The 23,857-nt window shown below is 41.9% G+C and overlaps 1 protein-coding gene across 3 annotated transcripts in view; it reads right to left on the reverse strand.

The window, feature by feature from the left end:
• Positions 1-13,494, reverse strand: part of SOS1 (sodium proton exchanger, putative (NHX7) (SOS1)) — a 214,738-nt gene extending 201,244 nt beyond the window's left edge. The window contains exons 1-4 of one of the 3 annotated variants that reach the window (XM_087697809.1): positions 13,255-13,494; positions 12,457-12,670; positions 11,715-11,765; positions 11,510-11,601 (exon numbers count right to left, since the gene is read on the reverse strand). In XM_087697809.1, the coding sequence (XP_087553935.1) occupies positions 11,510-11,601; positions 11,715-11,765; positions 12,457-12,670; positions 13,255-13,389 (492 nt within the window). In that variant the 5' untranslated portion in view covers positions 13,390-13,494. Of the gene's footprint in view, positions 1-11,509; positions 11,602-11,714; positions 11,766-12,456; positions 12,671-12,958; positions 13,109-13,254 lie in introns of those variants that run through there. The other 2 variants (XM_087697807.1, XM_087697810.1) reach the window with 2 other exon arrangements.
• Positions 13,495-23,857: the final 10,363 nt, after the last annotated feature.

Genomic DNA, 23,857 nt, shown 5'->3' on the forward strand with positions numbered 1-23,857 from the left:
TATCTAGTGAACAAACCCTGCGCCACAGGACGCATAGCTCGATGGGTCCTTCCGCTTTTAGAATTCGACTTCTCCGTGGTGGTACAGAAGGAAAAGCAGCACTACATGGCTAACCACATGTCACACATTCCCACGGGAGAGGCCATTGGACAAGGCATTGCAGATGAATTGCCAGATGCCCATCTATTCAACCTTTCTAGCGAAAGAGATTTATTCAAGGCTGATCTAACACCATATTGGGTAGATGACATCGTCTACGTACTGGAGCACGGACTGCCTGAGCGGCCAATAGAAAAGGCCCGACTTAGGCGACTTATCCTCAAAATCCAACCCTATCAGTTGATAGCAGGCCAACTATATAGGTTAGGACAAGACGAATTACTGCATAGATGCATATGTGAGCATGAGATGCACAATGTGCTCACATAGGCGCATAGCGAGATTGCTGGAGAACACTTTAGCGGAGACACAACAGCCCGCAAGGTGCTGCAATCTCAACTATGGTGGCCTACGCTTTTCCGCGACGCAGCGCGATTCATTAAGCATTGTGATGAGTGTCAATGGACAAGGGTACCGATTCACAAGGATAAAATGGAGTTAACCCCAATCATTGCACGACAACCCTTCGAAAAGTGGAGAATAGACTTCGTAGGACCCATTAGTCCTGCGGCACAGTATTCGCAGGCCAAATATATCATTGTGGCCACGGACTACCTAACGAAATGGATGGAAGCGAGAGCGACACGAAAAAATGATGCTAGAACAACTACCAAGTTCTTATGGGAACAGATGATCTCACGGTTCAGCTGCCCCATTAAACTAGTCAGTGACCAGGGCACGCACTTCATCAAAGAAGTGTGAGCGCATCTTCTATCCACCTTTCTGATCATCCATCGAAAATCATCTCCATACTACCCTCAGGCAAACGAACAGGCAGAATCCACAAATAAGATCCTTGTAAATGTCTTGACCAAAGTAGTCTCTGCTTTGCGCAGCGACTGGGATAACAAGCTGATGGCAACCTTGTGAGCTTACCATACAGCTTATAAAATGGCTGTCGACCAGACTCCCTTTAGGTTAATCTATGGCACTGAGGCAATTCTACCAGTAAAGTTCTTCGTCCTAGCCTAAGAATAGCACTTCAAGAATGGTAGAAAAGGAAGGAGGCATGGACGCAACGCCTGGTTGAGCTTGAACGCCTCTCGAAAACACGCCTTTTGGCCACTCATGAGCTCATATACAAGAAGGCACGACGTAAGAGCTAGTTTGACAAGCATGTCAAACAGTGTGACTTTAAACAGGGCAACTTAGTGCTCCTGTACTCATTTAAAGGACACAAGAAAAAAATGAAGTTTAGAGGTCTTGGGCCTTTCAAGGTTCGTGCAATCAGCCGAACCAGCAACGTTGAGCCATGTCAGAGTGCAGCGGTGCGGAAGCGTAGGACTGAGAGAGAGAGAACGCAGAGAGAGAAGGGAGAGAAAGAGACAGTTGATAGGGTCTTTGATTTGGCTTCTCAACACGAGGGTTGATCTATGTTTTGTTGTTGGGCTCTTGGCAGGGTTCATGAGTGAACCTAAGACGGTGCATTGGCAGGCTGCTCAGAGGATACTTCGGTATCTGAGGGGGACGTCTGATATGGGGATTCATTACCCCGCAGGGACAGATGGGTCAGATCTTGTACTTGCAGGTTGGAGCGACTCGGATTGGGCCGGTGACGTGGACCACAGGCGGTCTACAACAGGTTACTGCTTTACTTTGGGTGCAGGTGTTATTTCTTGGAGTAGCAAGAAGCAGCCCACGGTAGCCCTTTCGTCTACTGAGGCGGAGTATCGGGCCGCGTCTTCCACCACATGCGAGGTTGTGTGGCTTCGGAGACTGTTGGAGGAGCTTGGGTGCCCCCAAACTCGTCCTACATTGCTGCGATGTGACAATGAGAGTTGCATTGCCTTGGCGAGGAATCCTGTTTTTCATGCCCGGACGAAGCACATTGAGATCCAGTACCACTTCATCCGAGAAAAGCTTTTGGATGAGACCATCACTGTGGAGTATTGCAAGACGGAGGATAATCTTGCGGATTTGTTTACGAAGGCGCTTCCTCAGGCTCTACTTCGGCAACATTCCAGATCCCTCAGGCTTCTGCCCTGTCCAGGCTCTGAGAGGGGGTGTCAGAGATCATAGCCTGGTTTCAGGCAGGCAGCAGCTGCACAGTCGGACTGTGCAGTCGGACTGCCACGTGGCAGTCCGACTGCCTGCAGCTGATTTTTATCAGGCTGCGCCCTATTTTGGCGCCCCATTCTAGGCAGATTTTCGCCTATTTATTGCTGACGTTTTCAGCAGTCTGGCATTCATTCTCTGTCGCAGATTACAGACCGGTGCCGTGCAGATCTCTGTCTCTGTTCGCAGATTTCAGACAGCAGACAGTGCAGACTGCAGCAGACTTCGAGGTGGACAGCAGGTCGCATCGTCGAGGTGGAGACACGCAGTCCAGCGCACTGCGCCCGTGTATATCTTTGTATTCAGCATTCTTTATACAGCAGATCTTCAGTGTACACTGTCTCTTTCTCTCCCTTCTCTCTCTGCGTTCTCTCTCTCTCAGTCCTACGCTTCCGCACCGCTGCACTCTGACACTCGAGACTCTAGACGGCGAAGCCATCGGCTTCTTTAATGGCAGTCGCATTAAGAAGTACTACCCTCTCACACATCCGCTGCATGAGCCACCAATGTTGGAACGCCCTGTCACGGTACAAGTCGCCACAATTACGAAAATTGGTGATGAGGACGAGGAAGCCATAGAACCCGCATACCTCCACATCATGGTCACTGCCAAGCAAACATGCGCTTTCAATGCCTTGATCGACAAGGGAGCAAACTTCAATGTCTTAACTCACGATCATTGGACCCAACTTGGTAAACCACCACTACAGCCCACTAATGCCCAATTAAACCCATATGGGGGCCGCTCATATGCACTCCTCGACAAGTGTAGGACCGTTGTTGCTATCGAGTTTGAGACTGTACCAATGATCTTTTACGTGTCGCCAAACACTAAAAATGCGGGCACAAAGTCGCTGCTAGGGCGAACCTTCAAAAAGCAAACTCGTTGCAATGTCGATTATGACTCGTAGCGCATCCACCTCGCCATAGGCAACGTCCGTATTGATACAACCTTCGGCAAGGGCTACGCGATCCCATTAAAATCCGCAAGGCCACCGATAGAAATACTCACAGCCAAGTCTATGAAGAGGGGTAGGGCTCACCCATCATGCACCAAGCCTCACGGGCCGCCGCTCAACGGCAAAAGCTAAGACCCAACAACCCGAGTTTCAATGGAGGCCTAAACAACCGCGACCGCCGCCTAGGAGTAGACGCCCACGTCTTCGTAACTCAAGAACCTCAAAACCCAGGAGGCCGAGACGCAGTTACAGAAATCAAAGCATGATCAAGCCAAGATGGGTTCCTAAAGCCCTCTTGCACGCACAAGGATACTATGAGGGGAATGCCTGGCTATGGATCCCTAAGGCCAAAGCGGCCCACGGCATCACTCAAACGCCACCCTCTTGTTTCATCACCCTGAGCCCCGTGGAGCCTCAGAACCAGAAGCTGTAGCGTTTCCCGAGCCCGCCTCCTACCAGCTCACCCACGCATGAGCTCCAAAGAGTTAAGCAAGACTATCGGCCCAAACACCAAACAACGTTACCCCCTTCAACCCCTGCTAATGACGATAAGACTTGCCAAACCCAATCCGAGCGTAGCAGCCCATCCGTAGCAGCCACTACTTCGACGCTTATCCACAGGACTCAACCACCGCTTCATGGGCAACTACCACCATCTGCTGCCACGCTTACTAGCCCCATCACACCCCAACCACCTGCGGGCCTTAAACCATCTTACGAGCGGAAATCGTTCTTAACTCTAGCCCCAGACCTAGCCGAAGACACAGGGGATGACGTTATTGCTTGTCTTAGACGCTTGGATGCCACGTTCATGTCACTGGCTCTAAGTTATGACCGGTTGAACTTAGGCCTGCTGCAAGAGCCCTTAGCGACGGAAGTTCGCACGATGCCTTGTTCCTGGGAAACATTCAAATTCGCCTTTGTCAAAACACCCCCACTCAGCTGCCGAGTTGCTACGCGCTAAGATATCAAGAGACCAAGCCATCAAACAATGCCACATTACGTCTTACGATAAGCAGGTGACTTCCTCCATCACTGACAAAGAAGTCAAGGGGTTGAAAGCATTAAGTAATACCGACTCCCCATTTTTACGACACTGGTACACTCTACGATTGCAGTGGGAACTCGAAGGATGCCAAATCATGACCAACGCTGCGCAACCAAGACATTGGAGTACGACCCAACCTATGTCACGCCCATCTCATATAGAGTGTTAACCATTCTTTGTGGCCAACCCATGGAAGAGCACGTCAAGGGACACCCATATCTTGATCACCTCTTGACCGAGGAAAAGCTCCACATCGCTAGCTGCGTCGATTCCGGCGATTTCCTAACTGATGTCCTCACTTACATCACACACGTAAATACCCCACCCTTCGCTCTGGACCCCAACGCTCAGTTGGAATACAACCCAGAATTCTATACTTAGCTCATGCGCAAGTAAACCTTATACCTGAACGTTGCATGCCCTGGATCTCCTAACCTTCAATCCTAGGAAGGATTCTTCTCAATCTAGAAGGGGAGAGGGTACGAGGGTAGCGTGAAGGTGAATAGGGTGAAGGTGAATCAAATTAAAACCAATCAAAATCAAGTAAACACAATAAACACCTAAGAAACGGGTGATATAGGAGAGATGTCACAAACCAAATCTGAAGAAAAGAATTTGTATTAGAGTTTAATGCTGTCATTCAACAAACACAAAATCTTTCTTTTCAGCAAATTCTTGTATGTATAATAATTATAGCACTAATAGGAAATATGGTTCATGACAGGAATGAGAGATGTTGCAACAAGACCGGGCCCACCAACTCCCCTTCACAGAAGAAGAGAGAGCGCAGTACGGCATCAGCCTGGAAAATCGAGCTTACAGTCAACTAAAATTCCGCAGCATTCACAACCTTGAGAAGATGGTGGCCAAGGAGCAGGCCGCAAGGAGGATAGTGGAACAGTGCCACCTCCACAAGTACCTAGAGAAGTTTGCACAAGAACCTAACCACACGAAGTGTGTGGAGTTCTTGAGAACGTACAACCCCGACCGAGAGTGCGGAAAAGAACACAGCAATAGAACGCCGCAGTAGAATGCTGCACTAAAACACGACAGTAAAACGCCGCAGTCGAACGAGGTGATGGTAGCAATCACGAAGGCTGGACCTCCACATGGTGGGAGACTAATGGTTAAGATCTGTACACAAGGGTGAGAAACCTGCACAAAAGAGATAAGATTGAATGGGGGCAACCTGTCTATTAATAGATGAGGATGGATCCTCCCAAATTAGGGTTTCACTAAACTCTCTTGAAACGCTTCTCGTTTTAGGGTTTTCATTAAATTAAGCTTGTTTTGGGGCTGTTAAAGTAAAGTTAATGCATTTTTAGCTCAACAATACCAAGCCATGTAAGACCATGAACATACAATAGGTTAAAACCTAAATCCAATATATAGAGAACTTTGGCTAAAGAAGACTACCTATCTAGCAACAAAGGAATAGTCCCTAGTCAAACGGGAATGGTAGAGTTGTCACCAATGGTGACTGTGCAACCTCTAGCACTCGGATCCTAAAGCCAATCCTATCTGTAGGTCATATGAGAAGACTCCCCACTATCAACAAGTCAAGGCTTCTCTTGAGCGGAAGAAGCAAGAGTTGTCTCCTCCTCGGCAAATACATGCACAAAGACACTGTTGTTGTTGGGGCAGCCTTCATATCTTTTGAATCCTTCTCCTTTGGCTTCAAAAGGGAATACTTTGCCAAACACATCTCTTTGAGTTGAGTGCCCTTCCCACAATGTAGGCACTTGGGCTACTTCTTCTCATCATTCGTCCTTCTACTTCTTATCCTTGACTATGACTTCTCCTTCTTCCCTTCGCATGTACTTGCAATAAATGCCTTGGTGAAGCCAGAACCGTTGGCCCCAACCTCTCTGAGTCACTTGTCATACTCTTAAGACAAGTGGTGAAAGCTCCTCCCATAAGAGTGTCTAGCAGGTCCTCAATGTGATAAGGTTGATGTAGAAGACATCAAACAGAGGAGATGGCAACTGAGTTAGAAGAATCATAGCCATGTCTTCAAAGGATATCATCCAACCAAGAGAGGCAAGCTCACCTCTCATATCCTCCATCTTTGTGATGTGCTCCTTCATAGAGGAGGAATCATCAAGATTGAGCATCCGCAAGTTCTTCTCAAAGGAAATCTTGTAGGCAAACATCTTGTGCTAATACAAAGACGCAAGCTTCTTCCACACTTCCGCCATGGTCTTCAACTTGCAAGCATACACAAGGACAAAATCCTGCAGACTCATAAAGAGGAAAGATTGGGCTCGAGAGTTGAGCCAATCCCATAAGATTACTTGGTCCATAGAAGTCCCATATGTTGAATCCTCCTTAGAAGGGGGGGTGAAATCTGAAACAAGAGCCCAAAGATCGAAGGTGTCGAGTATACATTGTGAAGAAAATTGTTAGGGTTTGCACTAAGGACACACAAAGTGTACGACCACGACAGAAACACAAAGAGACAGACACAGACGCAGACGCAAAGGGCAAAACTCAAACCCTAAATGCAAAACTCAAAACTCAAACACAGAAACTCAAACACAAATAGAAGAAGGGAGAGAGAGAGAACACAACTCTGAAGTGCATGAATGTTATAAATGAATGTAAGAGTGTACAATGTGCTCAAGGGTAGAGCAATGTCGGAGTGTGACGTCCACCGGAGACGGATCCCAAGTCTATGACCACCAGTCGGAGTGTAGGAGTGTTGAATAGTGAATGGCAGCAGGCTGGTCACCAAAACGCAGCAGTCTAGAGGCTGGAAACTAATAAACACAGTAGTGTACCGCCGATCGGAGGCCGGAAACTGTGCACAATCTGTTGTAAACAACAGCCTGAAACAATGTCTGATGTGGTTGGTGATGACTAGATTATCAGATTGCAGCAGAAGATGATGTCACCGGTAGCTGACGTCAGTATAGATGAAGGCGCCAACAATAGGAGCAAACACAGATGAAGTGGCAGTAGTCTCGAGGGCTGGACAACCACGTGGAAGGAGGTTGATGGCTGAAATTTGCACGTGGAGTGAGAAACCTGCACAGACGGAATGAGGCTAAATGAGGGCATCTTGTCTATTTATAGATGTGGAAGGGCGCCCCAAAAATTAGGGTTTCCACTCAACTCTCTCAAACCGCTCCCCGTTTTAGGTTTTACTCTAAAAGAGCATTTGTTAGTGTGTTTCGGGGTTGTTTAAGAGGCTAATCAGCAAGTAATGCATGTTTTAGCTCAAAATGCACTCCACCTTACATGGCCACAACAAATAGTTGAAACCAGTTTGTCTTCTTTGGGTAATGAAGATAAGACAGACACTTGCATCGAGGGTATCAAGGACAGCATCTTCACTTCGGACGAAGCCTTCTATGATAGATGAATAGAAGGGAGACAGGTGCAAACAGGTGCCCTAGCCGACATTTGGACAATCCTTACGTATCCTAGTGCCTCCACCTACACCAGCATCTTATGGAAACATTCATGTTCCACTGCTTACACATCAATCAGCACTCATTGGACACCCACAACCTATTTCTTCCTAGCCTCCTCCTCCTATTTCTTTTACCTCCACCACCTTACATATGCTACCCATACCCATCTTCTCAAACACCTCATGGTTCTTTGTCTTCATCAGCCAAGCATGCATTTAATTATAAGACTCATTTTAACTAGTCTAACTATACTACTTGATCCAATCTAATAAGACATGTCCTTGACTCACAAAACCTTTGCAATATTGTGCAAGGGTTGGAACCCCAACCTGATCCTGTGCTTGCTCCATACGAAATTGTCTGCTCATGGAAGGCTAGGAACACCTTCACTATTGTTGAGCTGATGTAGGGCTTATTGCTTGAGTTTCAAGCTCAGCTTTAGCACTTTGACTTAGCATCCAAGTGTTGGATACACTTGACTCACCGCTATGCAGCCTAGGATACGACCCACCGTATAAAGTTAGACCATGAGCTTCAAAACTTCAAAGTCACTATTAGGGATGACCTGAAGGTCAAGTTGGCAGAGTATCTGAGGCTCCTCGCTGAATTCTCCACTACAAGGACTCTTAAGTCCCCTAATGACCAGGTAACATTGTTAAGTCCCCTAATGACCAGGTTACATTGTTCTTCAACAAGCTACCAAGAAAGTATTTCAACTTTCTGCAACAAGTGATCTCACAACCCACTATGCCCACATTCTATGAACTTGAGTGTCAGCTATTGCATTACGCCTAGGTATTCGATTAATTTCATGAGGCATCTCTTGTCAAGGAGGCTCTTATTGCTTTATCCCCGAAGAGGCAACAAGGGAAGGCAAGAAAACTCAATACCACTTAGACTCAAATTTCAATCTAGTGAGACCCAAGGAAACACCCAATCATCTCTCAAACCCAAGTGGCAAAATGTACCTAAGAAAAGCAAGTATTCTTGATGCAACTCGCCCTGGCATTGCTCATGTAGTGGGAGTTGTTAGCAGATTCATGTCTAACCCTGGCAAGCCACATTGGGAAGCAGTGAAATGTATCTTCAGATACTTGAAAGGTACACAAGAAAAGTGCATATGCTATGGAAAGGGTACACTAGAGTTACAGGGATTTTGTGATTTGGACATAGCAAGAGATCTTGACACTAGGAAATCTACTAGTGGTGGGTATGTTTTTACTTTGGCTGGTGGGGCTATCTCTTGGTGTTCAAGATTGCAGAAAATTGTGACACTTAAGTACTACAGAAGCTGAATATATTTCAGCCGCCGAAGCTTCTAAGGAAGCTATTTGGCTTGGTCGTCTGGTCAAGGATTTTGGTCTTTCTTCACGTACTCCAGTGCTTGGTTGTGATAGCTAGAGTGCAGTATGTCTGGCTAAGAATGCCATGTTTCATGCATGCTCAAATACATTTGAAGATGAAGCTCTCCAAGTAACTGTCAAGCATGGGCAAACCAAGTGGCATCCATATCTGACCAAAGCATAAATGCAAGAGGCCTAAATGTCAAGCAGTGACAATAGGCATAGACCGGTCCAAAGCATGCCAATTGAAGCCAAATGCCAATGAAGAACAACCAAGTCGGAGCTTAATACAAGCTCAAAAGCATTCCGGAACCAAAGACAAGCTCAATGTCATACCCCGAAGTTCAATACGTCATTGCATATCCCAAAGACATAACCCAAAACCAATAGGCATAACCAAACATGAGATAATAGGCTTCAGCCCACTATGGTATAGTAGTGATTTACTGTTCAAAACTGAGTATTTTCAGCAAGAAAATCAGTCCAAAATGATGGCATAACATGTGCCTTGCATCCCCAAACAATCAGGCATCAATAGGTACCAAACCGGTTAAGTAGAAGTGCCCAAACAAGCATAGCATTAGATGCCAATGTTACTTCTGTATAACATGACTGTGGGACTGCTGTAAACAGTCCTGGGAATGTACAGATCAGACCCAAAACTATGCCAATGATCAAGGAGGCTTCAACCGAAGTTAGAGACCATGTGTCTCCTTTGCATGCTAACTACGTTAAGGTTGGACCCCAAGTTTTAAGGTCGTGGGCAAGAGAATAACAAGGAGGTAATGATTACTAGAGGTACATCTTGGAGTGCATGGAACCTAATGCTTGCATGAGATGCTTAGTGAGGGATCACCTTGCAGCTTACAATAGTTCTATGGCTCATTTGGTTGTCGTGATGCATACTTGGACAAGTTCACTAAGCCTTGCAATGGGAGGATTTTGGATGAGATGGCCTTGAGCTTCATCATTTAGCAATTTGCATGTTGCACCACGATGTTAGCTCCTCTTGTTTGGACCAAACATGGAGCTCTTATAATCACATTGCCCCCAAGAAGAGAAGCAAGGTTGGTGTGCTAAAGGCCAATGATCTTGTATCGTGAGTGCAAACTTGCATATACTTTGCAAGAGTGCAACTACGACAGCCCATCCCCTTACTCAGTGGGGAGATGGAGTAGAGGGGGAGCAAATAGGAACTAAGGCGGTGTGTCCAAGAACTTTGGGAGAGAGTTAAGAAGGCAGCAAAGCAGACCACAAATAAGATGGGAGATGAGCATGATATCATGGATATATTGAAGGGGCCCAGCAACCCTTGAGCCTTAAGGCTTGACTATTCATAGATACAACTTTCACCTTCAGCTTAGCCTTGTCATCTATGGGCACTTTTTTGAAAATTTGACTTGATATTGTTATCTATTATTGGCCTTAGCTCTTTCATGATAAGCACTTCGGCTTTCAAACATTTATGGCTCTTGAGTCTTTTTATTGTTTGGACTTTTTTAGTATGTACTTATTTTGCTGCATCCACCGGTCTTAACATCCAATGCACCATTCATTTTGTTTTTAATAGTGTAATATGATGTTAAGAATGTCCTTTTAGAGTGCCTTTGAATAATTGGGAAATTGTTTATTTCAAAATTATGATAAAGTCTTAAATTTACCTATTTTTTCTCCGTTCTTGAAATGGGACCTCCTTATTCCTATCATGTTCCATGTTCCTATTTCATCGTTTCCTAGAGTGGTTCCTATGTCACCGAGGTCACCAGATTTCTTTCAATATGTGCAAAACCTATTCTTTTTAGGCATGCACTACTACGAAAGTTTCTTTTTGGTGTCCCTACCACTCCTATGTCCCATCATCAAGATAGGGGGACCATCAACACGAGAGAGATCCCTACATCCGAGCACCCCGTGAGGTGGATTCCAAACACATGACCACCTAGGGTCAGAGTGAGACTCGCTTGCTCAGCATATACATTGTCATAGAGGCTTATCATCCTTGTCTTGACCAGTATTATCTTTAGCAAAACATGATTTACTTCTATTGTTGTGAAAACTTTTGTGTGTCAATGTTTTTGCTCAAGACTTACAAGTCGATCGGGTACACCCAATCTTCTTTGGCAATGTAGTCTTTCCAACACTCTTGGACATTGAAGCCTGACATGTTACTAAACTAATATCATGTGAAATAAAAGATGTGTGACGGCCAACGGTTGTAGCTTAAGAAATTCAACCAACTCATAAAATCATGACATTCACCCTGCCATAAGAAGAAATTTCTAAAGTTGATAATCAAAACCAGATAGGAGATATTGGTCCTACCAAAGAAGTTAACAAAGTCCTTCAGAAGTTCATCATTACCAAAATGCTTTGCAAAACAACGTAAGTTACTTACACTTTGTTCATTTACCAGCTTAGAAAACACAAGCACAAAACAGCTCTCCAACTACAAGGCCTTCCAAGTAAAGATCCTCAAGACAAAGAAGAAAAGGCAAAAGAGCGTCATCAAAAATAGCTAAAGTGACCCACCTTGACTTGATGAACTTCCATAGAAAATGAGCTTTCAAACAGTAGAGAAGGGAGAAAGACAAATAATATCAAGCTTGGACTAATATAAGACCCTGCCAAATAACAATGTAGAAAGCAAAATTATTACAACAGACAATCGGAACAGGAAAGCTTATGGCATGTACTTATGATGCTTCAAAATCCAGACTCTAAGCTAGAGCCTTACAAAGGCGAATGCTTTCTCCTAAAGTGCCTAGCAGGCTCCTTGTTCCATACTCTGCACAGAAAGAAAAAACAAAAATGGTTTACACACAACTTCAAACTGCTGGAGCTACTTCACCAGAAACAGACTAACAAGCACAAGTTTACAGATATAACCATACACAGAAGTAGAGTGAAGATGATCTTGAACAATAAAAACAGTAAAATGCCCAATTTCATGCAGGATAAACTTTCATACACCTTTATGGAAAAGTCAAGAGCTTTAGCACACCATAATTTCCATATTCAAAGCCCTCTCAGTCTACTTAAAACGACCAAATGTCAAGGTGGCTACTTCATCCCCTCTCAGTCTACTTAAAGCAACCAAATGTCAACGTGCCTACTTCATTTTTATACTCCCAAACAGAAAGTGGCTCTCTCAGTCTACTTAAAGCAACTAAATGTCAAGGTGCCTATTTCATTCTTTTACTCCCAAATAGAAGGTGGTTCTACACAGCCACACATGAATGGAAACATGATACTTTTAAACACATGACCATCCAGTGTGAATTATGCGAATAATCTGAGGACTCCATTAGATTGACTGAATGGTAAATTTGAAGAGATCATACATTGACAATTGTGCCTGCCAATCCGCTCAAATGTCCACTTCTATGGGTAAACTATGTTTACGTGATAGACTGGATACATAAAGTGTGCCATTATCAAGAGAGGCATAGGGGCTGAACAGCCCGAAATATCCATACCTGAAGCTCCGAGTGCAATGCCAAGCAAAAGAAGAGCAACCGTGTAGGGCATCTTAGTTCCTTGCAAAAGCTGGCGACAGCCGATGCCTAGCACTAAACAAACTGCAATGAACAGGATGGCTAACTCTGGTTGAGCTGACTCATCCGTTGCCAAAGCTGTGTCCATCGTCGGGGCCGCAGCTGTTGATGCTGCCATCCTCAGCGCCACAATGATCTGCAAGAGGAGAGATCATTTCACGGAGAATGAGCTTTTGAGTCCAAACAAAGGAGTTAATCTCTCGTGCTGGAATCTGAAACCCCGCGATGTTACATGCAGCGCAGGAAAATTCGGTTGTCGCACAAGATACAAAGAGTTAAAGCGCACTTGACAGGAGAAATTGTTGTTGATGATGCAAGGCCAGATTTGGAAGAACGGAAGAAGACGGAACCAATAGATGACTAAATGTTACGTTCAATTCACAAAACGGAAGAAAGACAGAACCAATCGATGGCTAAAACTTACGTTCGGAATGAAAGATGGCAAGTGAAACACAGACGCAGCTAGAGGAGAGAGATCATGAGAAGGGAAGGGAAGGGGAAAACATCGACGGTGCACCACACACACACACACACACACACTCTCTCTCTCTCTCTCTCTCTCTCTCTCTCTCTCTCTCGTTTGTGTGCGCGAGTTTCAGGTTCTTATGCGACCGACCAATCTTGCGAATGGTGACGACGATGATCATGAAATGATGATAGTGATGATGGAAACTGATGCATGTTTGTTTATAATTCGGTAGCCTTTAAAAATGCGTTTACCTCTGTCTCTTCCTCCACCCCGTGCAGCGCCAGATCAATCGCACTCTCTCTCCACGGCAGCAGCCATGGCCACCACCTACTCATCCCCTCCAAAACTCTCCTGCAAAATGGCACCAGCTCCTCCATCCCCTTCATTCGTCGAGATTGGAGATAGATCCATAGTTTCAAAGGGCCGCACACCTTTCCCAATAGCAAATTGCTTCACATCCATTGTGTGATCTAAATTGACAAAAGTGGACAGGACCATGCAAAGAAGAAATAATGCAAAACATAACCTCCCAAACAAATGAAAGAGTATACGTGACCCTTTTTCCTTGAATGCAAGCATATTTTGAGATGAGTACGATCCATTCTCCATGGACGCTAGGATTTGAATTCACACGTCCACACTTGTATTCACAAGCTCTACTAACTACGCCATGCCCTTGACCTCGAATTTAAGAGACTTGAAAAACTTCAATAGCTCGAAGAAGAGCAAGGCAACGAAACTCATTCGCCACTATATCCACATGTTCTCTACATGCATCTTGCACATGTAGGGCAAGAGGGAAGCAAAATACAACTATGATGCAATTGACTATGTACCCAAGGTGTGGAAATTATTAGATGATGACTTAATGGAGCTAGATTCCTATGCCACTCAAGTTAAAGGTAAGTACAACAGCCTATAGATGTCCTATAGACAAAGTGTAGGCATTGGCTCTACAGGCATGAAAAAGCTTGACGATGCAAAACAGGGAGTGCTCCTAGCACAAGAAGGTTCACAAGGCTTCAATCATAAGCAATCCTTCCCGATTTATAAAAAGGGTCTATGTCATTGGCATGATATGTGGGATGCCAACAACTTGAAGTCTAAGGATTGGAATAGGGTGAAGTTGAGATTTCAACTTGATCAAGTAGAAAGCATGGTTAGAAGAGGTATTGCCAAACAAAATGGAAGCTTGGCCTACATTAACTAGTAGCAAGAAGAAGCGCGTGTAGTTTTTATCAAGAATGTTATGATGTAGCTAAATTTTTTCGTATCAACTCCATCCGAGAGCTGGTTAAGACCTTAGATGGTCCTAGGAGAAATGCTTAACAAACTCACTATCCTTTTGAGAGAGGCTCCAAAGATGGCAAACCGGGTAAACTTGTTTCTATTTCACAATACAATCTTTAATGGGGAGTTTGCTAGCCATAATCCACCATAATAAAACATTGAATTTGAGGAACAAAGTAGCTTTCCAAGTTCTTTTAAGTCTTATCTTCCCTACTTTGAAATGGGCCTTTGATTTTTTCTGATTTATGTAGTGTTATCTCATGAAAACAAGCCATTATGTGGAATAAAAACAATATAAATGATGGGTCCCTTAAGATATGGAAATCACTGTATCATGCAAGCCTTCATTAAGAGGAAAATTTGGAAGCACATGAATGATCCTCATGCATCATTTCTTCAAGGTCCCTTAAGATGTGGAAATCACTCCATCATTCAAGCATTCATTATGAGGAGAATTTGCAAGCACATGAATGACCCTCATGCGTTAATTTTTCCAAGTTTGCTGGAAGGTTATCTTTGTCTTAATGCATTAAAAATAGGTTTAGTGAAGTCACTTTGAAGTTTATATTTCTACATAAATAAGAATGTTTGGATGGTAGTGAAGGCTTGTGATAACAAAGTGATTATCTCTGCATAAACCACTCCTAGGCTTTAATTATGAGAATATGTATAATCTTCCTTCTATCAATACACACAATTTCTTTTCCAAAAGCATTGATGTCACGCTAGTTTAATTACCATTATTGAAAGATAATATCTATCTTCATCAACTAAATATAGATTTTAATGAAGTCAAACTAGATTTTATATTTTTTTCATATAAACAATTGACTTTAAATGGAAGTGAAGGCTTGTAATGGTTAAGAATCCCTATGTTTACATTTCAAGTTTCTTTTATGGACAAATGTAATGTCTCCCCTCTATCATAATACAAGTAGTTTTTTCCATAAGCATTAATGCCACATTGGTATAAGTATAATTGCTAGAAAGTAATGTTTGTTTTAATACCTTAAGAATAGGTTTTAATGAAGGCATGTTAAAATTTACAAAGTGCATCAACCATAATATTGAAGTCATGAAGGTTTTTAATGTTGAAGTTCCTCTCTCTCCATTTATATAGATGTATACTCTTCTTGTATTACAACACAAAGGTTTAACAAAGTTTCTTAAACTCTTTCTTTTTTTTTCCTTTAGGGCAAGCTATATGAAATCACTTTAAAATGTACACTCCCACATTCCTCTCTCTACTTTTATACTCTCAAGTTTCTTTCAGGAACCCAAATGTATGCTCTCCTATTATTATAATGTAGGCTATCCAAAGTCTCTTAGACACTCTCTTTTCAAACAGTGAAATAGTTATGTATATCAAATAAGGTAATATTTTCAATGTTTCTCAAAAGCTAAGTACTATCCACATTATCAGGGCATATTAGTTGAATGCCTTAATCATGAGAATTTAAAGAGAAGGGGTGCGAAGAATAGGGATATGAAAATTAAGAAGAAAGAAAAGAGACTTGATTTAAGATCTAAGAATCAAAATAAGAATCTATAGAGAAGCCTTAGATTGAATGCACTCGAGGCAATAACTCAAACCCTATGTTTCGAGACAATAGCCCAATCTATTAGAGATGATGGCTCAAAAGAAACCTGATAATGACAAAATACTTGTTGTACATAAGCTTTAATCCAATATGTTAACTTTATATGTCATTAAAAAACCCCATATACATGTAGTGATTGTCAAATATATACCATCAATTTAGAAGGTTGTGCACCACTGATAGTATGCATAAAAATCAAAGAAAACCCTATGATATCTTCAATCTCTAATTTTAGTCCTAGTCTTTGCATATTTACAATAATAAAAAGAGTCATTCACTTCCCAAGATGCATTCATAATCAATCCTTTACATACTCCAAGCATATGACCAAAGCATACATTGATATGGTTCCTATAAGTGGTTCAATACCCTATAGAGATTGAGGGAAAATGACTACAGCAGTAATATACTATTTATAACAGCTTAAAACTCTATTCCAAATTAGTCAAAATCAGTCCCAAATTGTTTGTCCCTTCTTAGCTCTATGTCTTCCCTAAGTATAGCTCTTTCCTTTTATTCCTCAAGCCTTGCTTGTTCATGCATAAGCTTCTCCCTTCTCTCCCCTTTGTTTGCATTGTCCTACTACTCCCTTTCCACCTGCTTTTTCTCCATGCTACATTCTCTTATGTTTTCTTTTGTTTTATAAATTCACCCATAAGGCTACATTAGGCATCCTAGTCATAAGTAGACTTTGCTTTCTCCAAGTTCAAGCATGACTTACCACTTTCCCTCTTCATGAGAAGCCAAACACTTGTCAGCTCATGCACAGGTAAATCATTACAGTAGGTAAACTTGTCATACTATGACTCATATGCATACCATGCAAGCCTCTTAGATATGGCTTTTCTTATGATTTTATATCATGGACATAAGGTCATGCAACATCCACCCCCTCTAAACCTGCATATCTTTCAACATGTGTCACACTACTCAATCTCGTGGTCAATTGTTTTCAATCAAAGCTTTCCACTTGACATGATTAGTCGCTACTTGCTCTCAAAAACTTGTCAATCAAGATAGCCATGTATAAAACTGCTCACGTAACTTTCCAACCATATCTCAAATCACCAAAATTTTTGAAGGAAAGTCGTAGCCTTAGTTCCCTATTCTTATGTTTTCTTGCACGTAGTCTACTACAAATACCAACCTTCCAAAGCATGTATCTTTTGTGTACTTACTCGATTTTCTACCAAACTTGGTAGCAATCTTCTTTAGGTGTGAAAGTATGCTCTACATATATTGCACATCATTAGAGGCTCCTAATCAACATGAGATTTCAAATCAGTAAAGCTACCCAAAACTATGAATTGCAACAACCTACTTTCCAACTTGTATGTACCACACTTACAACACTCTTGCCATAGCCACTCTAAACCTACTCCTCCTCTAGCATACACCAATCTTCGTAGTCTTTAGTAGATTTAAAGCCCTCTACATCATCCACTAAGTCATTCTCTTCATATCTCCAAGTCTTCTTCCTCGTAAGCATCGGACTCTCTACTTTTAAACAAATTGATATGTTTTCCTACAATAGGTATCCTCAACTCTATACCATCCAACTTGCTAATGGAACACATGGCATTATCATGCACATGCTCAACCACATACTGACCAAATCACCTTTTTGAGACCTTTGAAATAGTTCTATGCTGATTGTCTAAGCTATTATCATAGACTAACACCTAGTCTCCCTCCTATATAGCCCTTGTCTTAAATCTATGTCTTTTGTCAAATCTTTCTTTATTGTGAAGCCTTGTTGCCCTTAACTCTGCAACTACTATCTCTATGTCCTCAAGTCTTCTCTCTAGCTAATGAATGTGTATAGCAAGCAAGTCTTCTCTACTCAACCCTTCCTCCCAAGGTAAAACACTCCATGTGGCGACCATCTCTTCAAGAGGCATAATAGGTTTTTGCCCATGTATTAGTTCTCGGCTAGTATACATCCAATTGTTGCATTATCTATCATGCGGTTAGCCCATAATGCATACAATAATAATCGTGGCCACTCTTTCATTTTGCCTCTACATGACTTTTCCGATGCCTTGATGATAAGAGGATGTTCCCTCACTTTTTCCATTGCCCTCTAGATTATATGTTGATGCCTATAACGTGCATACCTAATTTGAACATCGATAACACATAGTTTTAGTAGCCCATCAAGTAGTAATCAACACTATTGTCATCCATAACTCGTGAGAATAACCAGACATTTGTAGTCTTGTTACTTGAGTCTACACCGCAAGGGAAGCTCCACCTCAACCTCACAAGGATCCACCTAAAATGGGAACATGACTTTTAATGCTAAAAGTCTTCTATTAGCCATCTAATGTCAGCTCTAAGGTGATAGCTTCACTATTATCATCCCTCAAGTTGAAGTGTACCATTTCTGCACTTGGTTCAAAGAGAGTGAGAAATGAGGGGGAAGTGATTCATATCCCTCTACCCATAGGGAAAAGTCTCAACTTTGACCCCCTAAAATAGCACTAGTTGGGTTCTATTTGATGATGCATTAGGATGATAAGCATTTGACTCTTTCTAGATTTCCTATTTGACACTTGACTCACACTTGAATTGTGATGGAAGTCTCTCGATAAACTGAGACTAACCTGCCTTTGGCAAGACTCCTCATCAGGAATCTAGCCACTCACTTCTTTCTAGGATTTTCCCATTAAAACGATATTCCTTCACATAAAAGCATGCACTGATATAAACACAATTTCATTTAGTCTTTTTTAAATAGTTGGGAGCAATATATTTATCCACACCTTCTCTAATGTACAATGCTATGCCAACATTCTATCCCTCACACCAAGACCCATATCCAAGATACTTGGTTACCTATGCTTACGCACAATCCACCAATCTACCCTTATCTAGCATCAAGGCCTTCAAGAAGACCATCCTGAGCTTGCAAACAAGGATTAGGTTGATCTTCGATGCCAAGGAATTTACAGCCACAACTCCCCCCTACTACCCTTGTTGCCTCCTAGCCTAATGTCCTCTTTATGGAGAGACCTCTCACATCCAAAGGCGGCTCGGGCCTAACATTCATTGTGGACAAATCTAGTCCCTTGGTGAAGGGCTCCGCCACTAGTCTTGGGGGAAATCTTGGGTGCATTTAAGAATCCACACAAGTGGGCACAATATCACTTCTCAAAATCCACAAACAAGGAAACTAGCCTATTCTCAATTAGGAAACAATTTGTTTTCCATGGAACAAGCATGTCATAAACATTTCCTAAAAAATCAAAATAGTTTCCTTTGAATTTCCCACAAGAGAGGATACAATCCGCAACTTATCTCTCCTAATGTGCAATTGTAAACAATGATACACAATAGTCCCTCCTAGTGTTTAGTGTTTGATACTGCACAACTTCTTTTGTAGTTTCCAAAAGTCTTAGGCTTTTCTCCGCAATAGGGCATTTATACATCGTATGAGAAAGTAACAGGTCATTTATAGACACTTAGGGGGATGTCTGAGAGGATCGATAGCAACATAGGAGTAAAATAGGGATGCCCACTTTCACCTACGCTATATGGACTATACATAGATGAGATGTCAATTATATTGATAGAGGAGGTGGAGGTGGAGCTAGACTAGCTAGTATTAATATTGATACTATTATATGCTGATGATATTGTACTCATTTTAGACTCACTAGAGGGCTTACAACATCACTTGGATGCACTATATAGCTTTTGCAAAGATAGAGATCTCACAGTGAATCTTGGGAAAACCAAAGTCATGGTGTTGAACACCTTGTTAGCACCAGTAACTCGATCTATGTATCAGTTCACACTCGGAGAAAATGTAGTGGAGCATGTGAGAGAATATGTATAGTTGGGAGTCACTTTGTTTGGACAAAGATTTTCATTGAGGAGTGTAATTGAGGCCCAATTGGCATGAGGCTATGCAACACTAGGGACCCTTGAGAGCCAATGTGCCCATATACAGTTTCAAGAACTTCAAACCAAACTATGGTTATTCGACACACTAGTCACACCTACTCTTCTATATGGAGTAGAGATTTGGGGTTGCAACCTATATCACAGATGATTGAGCCCACTCATTGATCAGATTGGCCCAGAAAGAGACCATTGTGATGGTTGGAACTGCATAGAGAGACCATTGGTGATGATGGTATCATGCATGATTAGGAGTAAGCCCTCCACCCCACTCCCTGTCATTAGAGTAGAGTTCGGGGCAACACCTATGGTTGTGGAGACACTCTTTAGAGTAGTGACTTCCTTACATAGAATATGGGAGCCCTCGTGGCACAAATATCCTAGATTGGCATTGACTTCCTCCAAATAGCTAATAAAGGTAGGTGAGAGGGAATTACCCCTACTCCACACTATGGAGTCACACTAGATAGGGCCATTGCACTTTGTCAAGCATGGCAACCTCACAACGACTGAGGGCCCATACTATAGTCAAATTAGAGCCATCATTATGAGACACAGGAGACTCACCCCTTAATACATTAGCAAGGCGGCCTTGGATTACATCATGGTTGGGATCATATATTGATCTTGACATTTAGAGAGGAGCTACTATAGCTAGACACTTATACATTCAATTTTTTAGACATAGAGATGTTAGCCTAATACTAGGATGCATTTCTCTTCCACTTTTGTGATGAGATGACATTAGACAAAGATGTACTTTGGTTTTGTCTCATAGGCTACATTTGCCTTTTGTAGATGTTAATATTTTTTTTTTCTAAACCCAATATCTCCTCTCTCGCTCCATTTCTATCCCTCCCTGCCTCCATCCCCTCTCTCTCTCTCTCTCTCTCTCTCTCCCCCTCTCTCTCTCTCCCTCTCTCTCTCTCTCTCTCTCTCTCTCTCTCTCTCTCTCTCTGTCACTCAAAAAAACCCAATATCTCTTCTCTCACTCCCTTTCTATCTCTCCCACTATTGCCCAACATCTCCTCTCTCTCTCTCTCTCTCTCTCTCTCTCTCTCTCTCTCTCTCTCTCTCTCTCTCTCTCTCTCTCTCTCTCTCTCTCCTTGGGGGGGTCACTATATATATATCCTCTATATTATGTGCATTCAATGCCTATTTATAAATATCCTTATTTGTGAAATTTTCTTGAATAAAACACAACCCTTTTTTATTCAATCTGTACAAGTAACCCCTTTATATGACACCCTTATGTATTTTAAAAATGTATAAATATAATGTTTTTAAAACCTCTTATTTTGAACTCATATGATATGCATATATATTCATGAATGACCCCCCTCGACTCTCTCTCTCTCTCTCTCTCTCTCTCTCTCTCTCTCTCTCTCTCTCTCTCTCTCTCTCTCTCTCTCTCTCTCTCTCTCTCTCTCTCTCTCTCTCTCTCTCTCTCTCTCTCTCCCCATAGCAACATTATACTAGAGTAAAATCCCCTATTAAGCCTTACTATCTTAAGGCCTATATAGCCTTTAGAACCATCAAGCGGGCTTTTCTCGCCTTATGTGAGCTTTAAGGAGTCATATATGCTATGAGTTGTGTGCAAAGATCATGTTGTGTGCTCACAAGGAAGATGATCATGATGATTGTGAGGATGATAACATTGCTAGTAACATAGATGATGATGACGATAAATACATTTCTTCATACGGTGGTTGTTTTTTTATTTTTCTTTATTATTTTTCTTTAAACATGAAGAATTAAATGTTATTAAGACATAAAAGATGCCCTAAAATAAGTGACCCTTGTATTACCATTAGTACTATAAAGCATTTGGAACATAATCCATTTGCCTTTTGATTCCCTTAGGCTCGAACTTTGGAAATTGCATGCCTTTTGATCCCCTTAGGCTCGAACTTTGGAAATTGCATGCCTTGCACCTCTACATACTTCAAGATTAAATTAGTAACCACTTGAGAAGAGGTCAACCAATTCTCTTTAACCTTTAGCAATATTTATTGAAGCCAATATGCTTCTTTAGGGTTAACACTTCATAGCAAAGGCACAAAACACGGTCATGTATATTTTGGGAGACCTAACCCCCAAAGAGACATTGGGGAGGTTAATTGTAGCCAGGTAATGAAATGCCATTAACCAGCCAATGAAATGCCATTAACTCTTATCATCTTTTTTCCAAATGAACACCTCAGAGGATTTTTTGAATTCTTCCGAGAGGAGTTTGCTAAAAAGAGTGAATAGAGGCCAAAAAACACCACTGTTGACTACAATGTGTGACTACAACTAGCTCCCAAATCACTAAATTTAAGGGCATTCATTTGAGATTCTATTTTGAGTTTAATTTTACCAAATAACTATTGGAATCTTTGTTTCAAAGTTAAACCTAAGCCCATGGGGCAACCCAAAAATATTTACACTTTGCTAGGGCCAATGTCCCTTGATTTAAACAATTATGGAACTTTTTTGTCCTTTTTGAGATGCATACTCAAAGTCTTAGGCATCTTAAAATTGATTTGGGAGCCTAAAACTTGGGAAAATTTCACATAAACATGTACAACTAATGAATGCTTTCTTGCTCTTTAGATACAATGCTAGTGTTTTTGTAAAAATTCAACACTCAAATTTTTATCCATCTAGGAGTGATAGCTCTCTAATAACCTTTTGAGTCACTGATAGTTTTTGATAGTTTGGAATGGTTTTAGTATGAGTTATGAGGATTTATTGTTCTCTGATGACCTTCTGTAACCCTTTGTAGACCTTCTGTAGAGGCTCTATCTCTGCTCTCTTTCTGTTGTGTTCTGTTCTGTAGATCTTCTGTAAGTGTTTTGTAGAATGTATGTGTGACTTTGGAAAAGTTTTCTAACTTTTGAAAAGGATGAATCTAAGTTCAAAAGAGCTAAAACAAATGGAAGAAGCAACTGCTGAAGACTAAAGAGAAGACTAGAGTAACACTGACAGTAGTGAGCTATGAAGAGACACTGCTCTGGTGCCCTTTTATACCTCCCATACCTCTTGGGAGGTGCATCCAAAACCTAAGAAGGATTATTAAGTGCCATTCTTGAGTATTTTAGTGAGGAGATGATGTACTATTGAGAGAGAGAGAGAGAGAGAGTCAGAGATAGCTAATTCTATCAAAACAATGTATCTTTCTATGAGAGATCAAGAGAGAAAACTATGAAGACAATGAAGATGAATACTATGTGATTGATTTCCATTCAAAAGTGGTGTGTTCCTTTGTGTTCTTGTTTGTTATGATGGATTTTATGAAGAATTGAAGATTATGGTTGATTTTGTTAAATCCGTGGGAGATATCTACTATGATGCTGTGTGAAGATTTGTTGTTTTCCTTGTTTTGGTCATCTAAAGAATGAAACAAAATCTTGTTGATATTACAAGATAGATTTTCTTGTAGTAGAAACCCATTTTCCTTGGTGTGTCTCTTGGGGCTCCATGTTTTTTGTGCGCAATCGGGGAAGCTTGCCATCAACAAGCATCAGAAGAGGCTGAAAATGAAGGAAATGGCATTGCCAAGAAGAAAAGAATTCAATGGATGTTTGCAAGTTCCTTCTTCCACTGAAGAGTTGGAGATTCTCATTATCAAAGCCACTTTCTACAAGAATTTCATCCCACAATGGCAAAAACATATTACCATCATGATGTAAGCTCTATGTGGTGGACTATTTCCTCTTCCTGTTGAAGCAACAGAGACGTGCATCTTGGTGGCAAATAGTTTGGGAACAAACTAAAGAGCAAAAACAGAAAGAATGACCATCCATGGAAGATTTGGCATTCATTGAGAAGTTTCCAGACATCATCAAGTGGGAGATCGTGAAGAAGCTTCAGGAGTCATGGCCAGTGGAGGTTCACGGAAACAAGAAGGAAAAGAGTTGGAATTTGTTCGTGGATGCTCAACAGCAAGATACGTGGGATGCTTGGTGCACTGACAATCTTCTATTTTTCCAATTAGCAACCCACTGGAAGTAATCCTAACCTACGCTAAATGCAACAAGAATCAAAAGCAAATAACTGAAACGATCTCCCCTTC

This window comes from Lygodium microphyllum, chromosome 17 (assembly GCF_053477565.2).
Source record: "Lygodium microphyllum isolate KBCC chromosome 17, Lygodium_microphyllum_v1.1.10, whole genome shotgun sequence".
NCBI classification, from domain to species: domain Eukaryota; kingdom Viridiplantae; phylum Streptophyta; class Polypodiopsida; order Schizaeales; family Lygodiaceae; genus Lygodium; species Lygodium microphyllum.